Source organism: Triticum urartu, chromosome 5 (genome assembly GCF_003073215.2).
Source record: "Triticum urartu cultivar G1812 chromosome 5, Tu2.1, whole genome shotgun sequence".
Lineage (NCBI taxonomy): Eukaryota > Viridiplantae > Streptophyta > Magnoliopsida > Poales > Poaceae > Triticum > Triticum urartu.
Genome location: NC_053026.1, coordinates 294,300,378 through 294,310,015, shown reverse-complemented (window position 1 = coordinate 294,310,015; position 9,638 = coordinate 294,300,378). Strand labels below are relative to the sequence as shown.

General features: G+C 45.9%; 3 protein-coding genes across 4 annotated transcripts; 2 read left to right on the top strand and 1 right to left on the bottom strand.

Annotated features, from left to right (window-relative positions):
- Positions 1 to 269: 269 nt before the first annotated feature.
- On the top strand, positions 270 to 1,135 carry LOC125555907 (calmodulin-binding protein 25-like). Its single transcript, XM_048718709.1, has one exon. The coding sequence runs from the start codon at positions 393 to 395 to the stop codon at positions 960 to 962; it is 570 nt and encodes a 189-aa protein (XP_048574666.1). The 5' UTR covers positions 270 to 392; the 3' UTR covers positions 963 to 1,135.
- A 2,110-nt stretch (positions 1,136 to 3,245) lies between these two features.
- On the bottom strand, positions 3,246 to 6,842 carry LOC125508654 (protein sym-1-like). Of its 2 annotated transcripts, none has more exons than XM_048673415.1 (8): positions 6,510 to 6,842; positions 6,318 to 6,405; positions 5,328 to 5,422; positions 5,165 to 5,237; positions 4,969 to 5,061; positions 4,795 to 4,881; positions 4,555 to 4,645; positions 3,246 to 3,515 (listed from the first exon to the last, which is right to left on the bottom strand). In XM_048673415.1, the coding sequence occupies exons 1-7, from the start codon at positions 6,773 to 6,775 to the stop codon at positions 4,565 to 4,567; spliced, it is 783 nt and encodes a 260-aa protein (XP_048529372.1). In that variant the 5' UTR covers positions 6,776 to 6,842; the 3' UTR covers positions 3,246 to 3,515; positions 4,555 to 4,564. The 2 variants fall into 2 exon arrangements, with proteins under 2 accessions (XP_048529372.1, XP_048529373.1); XM_048673416.1 differs by having other exon boundaries at positions 3,246 to 3,519; positions 4,557 to 4,645.
- A 67-nt stretch (positions 6,843 to 6,909) lies between these two features.
- LOC125508655 lies at positions 6,910 to 9,425 on the top strand. The gene is made up of 4 exons (XM_048673417.1): positions 6,910 to 7,172; positions 8,138 to 8,260; positions 8,722 to 8,824; positions 8,954 to 9,425. The coding sequence occupies exons 1-4, from the start codon at positions 7,078 to 7,080 to the stop codon at positions 9,212 to 9,214; spliced, it is 582 nt and encodes a 193-aa protein (XP_048529374.1). The 5' UTR covers positions 6,910 to 7,077; the 3' UTR covers positions 9,215 to 9,425.
- The last annotated feature ends 213 nt before the right edge of the window (positions 9,426 to 9,638 follow it).

Sequence of the window (9,638 nt, the reverse complement as noted above, 5' to 3'; positions counted from 1 at the left end):
CTGTACTATGTAGTACCTCGTTCATTTTGGATATCTTGTTAGTGAGATTATCGTCAGCAAACGAACGCCCAAGCTGTTCCCAACACACCATCAAGGCATCAACTCAAATTCGCATTCGTGCGTCGCCGGTCATCGTAAAGAACCCCATGCCTCCCCTTCTCATTGCCACGTATACAGAGACAGAAACCGCAGATCCGGGGCGGTACCTGACAGTCTGGACCCACAGGTCAGCGCGCTCGCTGACCACCGAGCCCGTCGGCCCCTCCACACCCACGTCATCCTTCCTCTCTCTCTATATCTATCCTGCGACCCTTCTTCCTCTCAGTTCAAGCCACGGCCGCAGCAACAGCAAGCAAACGCAGCCTAGCTACCTCTCACATCACACACGCACGATGCTCACCGCCATGCAGCACATGGACTCCTCCGCCTACGCATCCTCGCCCTCGGCGTCGCCGTGGCAGCAGCTCCTCACGGCCCAACGCGGCCACCTGTTGCCCTACGACTACGAGGGTCTCACGTCCGTCCCCGCCGCGGCGCACGCGCCGGCGGCGCACCAGCAGCACAGACCCGCGCGCCGCGTCGCCAGGCGGCGGCCGCGCCCGTCGCGGCGGCTGCCCACGACCTACATCAGCGCCGACCCCGCGGAGTTCCGCCGCATGGTGCACCAGGTCACGGGCGCCGACGAACTCCTCCTCCCGCCGGTCCAGCAGCAGGCGGAGGGGCCCCTCCTCCCCAAGCTCGCCGCCCGCGCAGCGCCTTCGTCGGCCGGCGGGGCACTGCTGCTGCCGACGCTGGACACGTCGTCGTTCCTGCTCGGCGGGTGCAGGGCGAGGCCGTCCACCGCGCGGACGGGTGCGATGCCAGCGCCGACGACTCCCGACGGGTCGCTCCCGCTGGACAGCACTAGCGGCGGCAGCAGTAGCTGTGGTTTCCCGACCTTAGAGTCGTGGGATCTTCTCTGAACCCACCCGCTATGCCCTCTCTGCACACATATGCATGGTGCTTATGCCTTCTGGTTGTGACTAGAGCTTGATTATTGGCAACCATATATGTGTTCGTCTTGTTGTTACTCTGAGCTTAATTATTCCGTTTATGTTGTGATTTCCTCATACATATCTATGATTGACTCGTACTATGTCTCTCTGGACGGGTTTCAGTTTCATCATAGATATTCTCTTGCTCTAGAATCAAGGACATGGATTTTCTTCTCTCTTTTCTACTCCCAAACCCGTCGCTTCTTCACCAACCATATTCTCTTCTGGTCCGGTCAAGATCAACTGTCTTTCGTTAGGTGCTTAGTGCATTCAGCGCAACTAACCAGCTGAGTGATTAGTGCGCCAAAGCAGCCATTAATTATAAAAGCAGGGGGGGCATGTAATGCTACTTAGACCCTACGACACGTCGAGATGAAGCCAAATCCGACTGAGACGTAGTACGTACATCAGCCCTTGGCTTCAATAATCTACCATAACCTGTGAAATCGGCTAGCGATTATGCTCGAAACAGTCACTTTCATGTCGCCGCCCCTTGTCTGGCCTGAAACAATACCAAAAAAAAAGGAAAGAGAAGAAGATGCGTTCTATTGATAGAGAAGAAAATTCATGTAACTCACAGCTTGCGCCTCTGATGAGAGTACAGGTACAGTGCGTGCATGCTGGACACAGTCATGAGACATGGCAGCAGAGCTGGTCGGCGTTGAGCCCTGTGCTGACCGCCGGCCGGCCCGGCCACACGGTTGACTCTGCTGGCCTCAGTTGGAATTTCGTCTCGCATCCATGTGCCTATGCTGCTCGTGATACTATCGACAGTCAGAGAAAAAGACTGGAAACTGTTTTCGTCGGACTTTGGCACCCCCACACACGTGCTTCCTCACGACCAACCTGCCGGCCGCCGGCCGGCCGCCTGTTCCTGTTATGTTCGGTCCCACTTGCCAATGACGGGAGCATTGCGCAACGGCCACGTCAGTAACTTAGCTTCTCTGCAAATATTACCGAGACACAGTTTGCTACCCGGTACACAGCCCTACCGGCGGTTCTTCTAACTGACAGTTTGCTTCAAGTACCACTGTAATGATGTTTATGAAGCCGTGCTCTTTGCGATTATAAAGAGGACGTACCGTTTGCTGCCCAGTACAAGTGCACAGCCCTACTGGCTCTTCAAACTGGCGGTGCTAAAGTCGTGTTAGGCATTTTAAGAGGACAAAGTGTGCCTTGGATACACTATTGAGGACACGAAAGAGTTAATCGGGAACTTGTAAGAGCATCCAACAGATACCGTATCCGTGAAAGAACTACCGTTAAAGAAAGTTTAGGCCAAAAAATATCTCTTAACAGATCCCATAAACTTGAAATAAACTTACAGAATTGTGTAAACTTAACTTCAATTTTCCTCTAGTTTAGAAGAAGCTTTGCTTCCATTAACTTTTGGCGGCAAGATAACCGCGTGAAACTTCACGCCTCGCTCACCGGACCACCGCAGCTCTCGCACTATCACGCTGTAACTCACCGTCATGCGCCGCCCCATCATATGTCGCCGCTCAGCCCGCGGTGCGCTGGCGCACCGCCTCGCCGCTCCTTATCGTTCCGTAACTCGCCTATGTCACTGACTTGCAGGCCCTAGACTTGTTTAATGGGAAAGTTAAAAAAAACACAAATTTTAGGGGAAGAAGTTTACGGAATCTAACAAAAATTGCTTTCAGTAAACTTTTTCTAAAATTTACAGTCATCATGTTTTTAGGGGAATGGGTGGAGTTGCTCTAAGATTCCTTTTACAATACGAACAAGTGTTTGTACATTCGTCTTCGCCCTCACCTCTCCTCTCACACACCCTTTCCTCACGTCTTGTATTAATTCAATCAAATCAAATGAAATCTTGTCAAAAACTCAATTAACCAGTCATTTCTTTTCATCATCTTCTTCTTCACCTGGGGTTCAGAATTATTCAGTCAAAGGTAGCTGTTCGAGAGGCCGTCCATCTGCGGCTATTCACAGTCACAGGAGCCTTGGTCGGAGTTCCTACGGACAGTGGGGGCAGACTCAAGACCATGCCTAGTCGACGGATAGGTGGATCAGTGAAGCAGAGACAAAGAAGCACCGTGAAGCGACGTGCGCCGTCGGAACACCCAACCACCGCAGTTTTTCCAACCCTCCCGCGTCGGCCGCCGGCGAATCGGCCATCAACTGCGACACCACCGTGCCAGTTAACACCCCCGGGGCCTGAGTTTTGATTTGCAAGGAACACCAGAATTTTACACTATGTAATTCTGCGGAAACCAAGAACAACCTCCCATCACAAACGGTTATGCAGATTATACAACGCATGCTTAACCGTCATTGCGGGATGCACTCGACAGACAAGATGGACACTAATTTACAATACTAAGCATTAGCAAGTGTTTCATCGGTCGGATAACACAGACGAGGCGCCAAGATAACTGATAGTAGGTTTATTCTTTCAGCCTTACATCGCCACATGTTGCAACCGGCTAGGCACCCCGCCCTAGAGTCTACTCTCTCTCACCTGAAACAACAAGTGAGGGGTCAGCAAAAAGACCAGGTAAGAAGCACAAGCTAATCAACGGCGCAGAAGCGATGGAGCACCAAGCACAGAAATATCTAAACTCTGCACAATAAGTTCAGTACCACACACCAATGTTACCAACTTAAAATGAGAGTCATACTCCTATGACAAACTTACAAGTCAAAAGGACAGTGTTTTTAGCAGATGCACTGTTTCATTTACTCACTTGTGTTTTGCCTCTAAGCTCAGCCACAAGGTACAAAAGAACAAAAGGCACCTTTAGCACCAGTCAGTGTCATGTTAAATAGCAAAAGTTTTATTGAAGCTGAGAGGTCTGACTTTGTGAAGATCAAGTCACAATCATTCTACAACAAGTCCACAAGGTAGCTTTCAAGGCTGGCAGAAATTAAGTCTAAGATACTGACTGGTGCACAACACATTACCAGTCAAAAGGAAAGAAAGGGAAAAGGAAAACTCAAGTAACGCAAGACCACAAATGCAATTACTTCAACCACATCGACATGAGGCATCATCTGACTTGACCCAACAGATTAAGTAACCGATAAGAAAAAGTCTGTCATACTAGGGTCTGTGAAACTCCCATGCAATAAATTCTCGGCTAGCTCACAACAAAGCAGTAAAGTCTTAGATATCATAACAGATGGCCACCTCAACTCAAAAGTGCATTGAATTGCAGTGTCACCACATACAGTGATCAGGAAAGACACCGTCGAAGATATGTTCTTGGAGAAGTCTCTCCAATGAAAATTACCACAGAAATTTCATATCTGCCATGGCTAATTTCTATTGTCAAAGTAGTTTGTTTCAGGAAATATTTGCTTGTTGCACAGTTATTGATAAAAGGCTGCTATGCTAACTGGAAATAGTAGGCAGACTAAGTGCACTTTTGTTACTATGTGATGAAATTCCGTATATATAAAAAAAATGAAAAACTGGTTGATAACAAAATTTATACAAGAGGACTGAAGAACTACAGGTAGGACTGTTACATGTACAGATATAGATTTGAAGATTACCTATTTGACTACTCCGCGATAACCTTCTTATGAGCTTTATATGACAAAATCACGTTCCATGCAAGGGCTACAAAATTAGCGGCAAGAACCTGGAAAAAAAAAAGGGCAGCAGTTAGGTGAGAGCAATACTCAGAGCATGCCAAAACTATATAAAGGGGCAGAAAATAGCTAAGCTAATTCATTTCACATATACTGAACATTGTAATGAAGACTATCGAAATGTGCAACTTTTTTGGACCTGGAGCTTCTGTGGGACAAAATAGAAATTCAAAAACTGGAACGGTATCCACAATTGCCAATTCGCGATCAATGAAGAGAACCACTCCTGCAATTGTTGTAAATGTCCTTCATCAGTAAATGACACATACACAGTGTCAGGGAAGGGTTTTGAGAGGGTTGACATCCTTTTCACCTGCTTAAGCTTTGGCACTACAAGAGATGGCTTTCCCTCCAAGGTTACGAGTAAGCTCATGAAGACACCAATGAAAACAGGAGAGAAGACGAACTGGGCAAGGAGACAATTAAAAATTAACATGTCAAACAGGAATGCAATGGACATAAGAACAACTCAAGAAGGCAAAACAGGATATGAAGGAAATGATGAAAACCTGGTCAAGTAACAGGCGAGAAATGACACCAGATGTCCCGCTGATCGTCACTAATTTACTCAAATACAAGTACCTGCATATGAAGGCATATTATCAATCAAACAAGACCAGACACTAACTACCGATCACCATAATTTCTGCAGAATAGACAAGACAAGATTACCAGAAATGCAACGTTGGCCCCACCAGGACAAGTCCCAATAACGTGAACACAAATGTTCTCTTCAGGTCTAGCTCTGGCACTTTATCAATTACAAGCTTCAACAAAAGAAAAAGTAGATGAAGGATTGTCAATTTCACGTCTGCTCGTCCTAGTAAATTTCACATCAAAACTAAGAAGGGATGGTGCTCGTGCACGATCAGACTTACACAAGCATGCATCACGCAGCACAAAGTTTGGGTTTTCTCTTTACTGCTAAACTACATCTGCACTTAACTACAAGGTGAATGATTCACTAGTAGACTAGTAGCAGACATATATGGAATAGAAGGCAAGCATGTATATAATTTACAATACAAGACATATGGCAAAATCATGATACTGGTCCATTCTTGAATGAATAATAGTTCCGGCTTGCCATTACCAGACTACATTACGACTACCTCCGTCCGGGTTTATTAGGCCCTCTTTATTCTGGGCTAAAGTTTGACCATAAATTTAACTAATAAAATGTAAATTGTATATCACAAAAATTATACTATAGGAAACCTCTTTCAAGTACAAATCAAGCAATATACTTTTAATATCACATAATTTGTATTTTGTTAGTTTTACATATGGTCAAAGTTTGGCTCAAAATACGAGGATGCCCAATAAACCCGGACCGAGGTGGTACATGCATAAATACACTCTTCCACCCTGATTTTACCCGCACAATTTTGCTTGTGACTAAATTCATTTCAATAAGATTGCGTTCAGCATGTTTAACATTCAGACTCTTCTTTCGTGTGCAATATTACATTGACTGATCTAGTTCCTGAAGAATTGTGGGGTAATCATTCACTATACAAGAAGCTCCAAACAGAACTGAACAAGAGGTCGCATCTTGAAACCATGGCTCGGCAATTAACCAACAAACCACTACCGAACCCATGCTGCATTGCATAATACCACACTCTAAGGCAGCAACTAATAGCGTTGGCATCGACGAACCTGGCAGATGAGGTCCCCGGCCAGAGTCAGCACAGCAGAAGTGACAGCCTTGGTCGCCACCGGATGCTTGTCAAGAGACAGAAGGTACCTGTCGCGGCCATTTCAACACACCCAGTGTCAGTATTCTACTGAAGCATCAGAACCCACGCGGGAAAATTCCCAAGGAATGAAGAAGAGGTCCAACGGAATCACCAGGCCACGAGCTGCAAGCCCTTCGCCCGGGCCGCCTCCACTCCTCCAGATGCTGCTGCGGAGGCGGAGTTGCAGCAGGAGGCTGCGTGGAGCGGCTGGAGCCGCGCGAGGCGGCCGCCGGCCTTCAGGGGCTCGACGGGGGCAGGGGCGGGAGCGGCGGTGGACAGGGGAGCGGAGAGGGAGAGGAAGCGGCCCGCTGCAGTGGGCCTCGGAGAGACGATGGGACGGGGGACGAGGAGGAGCGGGAGCACGGACGCCAGCGCCATGGAAGAGGATGAGGAGGAGCTTTGGGTTTTGGGAATCGTGCTAGGGTTCTAGAAAATTCCAGAGCCAGAGAGGGGCAGTGAAAGAATAAACTATAAGACTGGGCTCATTTGGGCCCATTCGTCTTTCGCGTGAGAAGGAAACGGACCGTTCGTCTTCAGCCCGGCCCATTTAGGTGGTCTTCTTGACCTAGCCACGAAGGCGAGAAGGAAAACGATCCCGCCACCATCTCGCCGGCATTTCCTCCCACTCGCGGTTGCAGCGGCGGCGGCGGCGGCCACCGCCCACCGGCTGTGAAGGCGAGATGTCGTACATGCGAGGCGACCTGCTGACGAAGACGCGGAAACTGGTGAAGGGGCTGGCCAAGCCCGCCCCTGCCTGGCTCAAGGCCATGGAGCAGTCAGTACTCTCTTGATCCCTAGCCCCGCCTCTCCACTTCCGCTATGTTTTTGCTCCGGCCGTTTGATGTTGGTGCGGTGAATTGTGTGGAAATGAGAGATCCAACCTTGGTGATCTACTCATCGCATTTGTCCTCCATATACGGTTGATTATCAGTATAGTTGGTAAAACTAGATTTGGTATTGCCCACAACATCATCTGTCGGTGGCTCGATATTCTGATTTACGCTCTTACAATCCATATAGATGATTGCATTTCCTTTATCATTTGATTCTCATGGTTACTTATATTAGATGAAAGAATGCAGAATTATTGTAAATCAATGTAGCCCCATTTTCTAGAGCGAACTGTGCTCTGTTTTGCTTTTCAACCAGACTAACATGTTTTTTACAGTTTATTTATTTGCACTGTGTGGCAAACGCGCATACATTTCCTAGGCAAGCTTCAAACTCCACACCAAAATGTTAAATCTGTCATCTTATTTCAGTTATGCTCGATCCAAATATCCCACATTTTTTACGTTGATCATTGGCTGTGAGTGGTTTGTGTGAAACAGAACGAACTCTGCCCTACCTTTTCATCTGGAACATTTGTGAACTGATCACACTATGCAGTGCCATAGGGGGTTTACATCATCCACTTGGTCTATGATTTATTTATCTTGGCGTTATTTATCAATGTGCTCCACTGCTCCATTTAATAGTTAGGTGAACGGGTTTCCTTGGCCGTATTGTTTTCTTCCTTCATGATCTTGATCAAATCTCCTATCTGGGGAAGGCAGAAGATATTTGTGGCTGAAGGGTTCCTGCATTAAGTTTGTCTAATTGGGTTTAATTGCCATTTGCTGTAAACTTGAATATTTGTGAACTGAAGATGTTTGTCCTATTCTTCTATGCGCTAATTCTCTCTACATTATATTCATGTTGCTTGTTTTTTCTTTGAAACACATGTTGCTTTTTTATTAGGGCACCTCCAGTCACATTCCCTAGAACTGATGGTAAAATCGAGAAGATAGAACTGCCAGAGGATGTCTATGTCAAGAGGTTCTTCAGAAGGCATCCTGATTCACTCTACCATGATGCAATAAAGTAATTTTCTTGTTATATCTATCATTACAATCATGACTGTAAAGTATACAAGTTTGATAAGGCTCCAGAATTGAGGATGTGAATGTGTTTGGCCTTTCTTCCATTTTGTTTACAATTTCCTTTTGAGAGGTTAATGAGAATCATTTCAAATTTGAACTAAAACCATGCAATTTGAACTAAGACCACGCCGCCTATTTCTGAACGGAGGGAGTAGTTATTTTGATACTTGATGCTCGCCTTATTTTTCCTTTGAACTGATTAATACAACTACATAATGATGCATTAGTCGAAAAAAGCTTTTGTTTGAAGGAGGTACAATTGTACATGTACAGACTAGCAACTCCTTTTTCTGACTGTTGATGGTGTCAACATTGCCCTTCTGTTTCACTCCCAGATATTGTCTTTCCCCACTTTTTGTGTCATACTGTACACAAAATTTAATAGCTAGCCAATTCTTTCAGGATAAGCGGGTTTGATCCACCGCCAGCAAGAGTTTTTGCTTGGCGTGTCTTAGAGTTGAAAGAACAGGGAGTCAATGAAGATGATGCAATGGCTGTAGCAGATGTAATTTTCCTCTTCTAAAATATATCATTTGTTTCTCTGATGGAGCAGTAATCCAATTATTGGTCCTGCTCTGTCCAAATCTCAAGGTATAGAGTTATAACTCTTTGCATGACTAACATCCTTTGGCAGATGGAGTATGGAGCAGAGAAAAAAGCAAAGAAGCTAGCATACAAGGAACTGAAACAAATTGCACGCAGAGAAGGAAAGCCACCACCTCCAAATCCATATCCAAGCGCTATCAAAGAAATACAGGCAGAGGAAAAGAAGTATGTTAGGGACCGTTTCCATAACCCAAAGGTACTCGAGATCGTGAATAAGATGAAAGAGGACAGACAGATGTTTCTTCAAGATAGAGCAGCAGCATCAGGTGGATCAGGTGAAGGACAGTAACTGGTTGTGTGGACTGGCCAACTAGTTGCTGTTGCTTATGACATCAACCAACTGATATTTAAACTCGACGTTTAGTTTTTCTATAAAAATAAAGTTGTGTGCACATTCAGAAGTTAGTTAAAGAACTAGCTGTAAGGGTTCGAAACATGTTTGGTGAGATAGAGCATTGTTTCTTTCTCATATATTTTTACTATTTTCCTCAAACTTTTCATCTCCCATGTTGGTTTAACCTTAATGCTGTATGAAAGTTTCTCTGAAATTGTGCAGCTTGATTGAAATAGAAATAGCATCTTGACATGTAGTTTCCATCTGTCCCTATGACGAGCATTTTAGTAATCTGAGCACTCGTTCAATTGGTGCTCCCTCTTCAGTACCCTGCTGTGAGGTTGAAGGGGCCAATAGATCCATGTACACTGTTGAGATA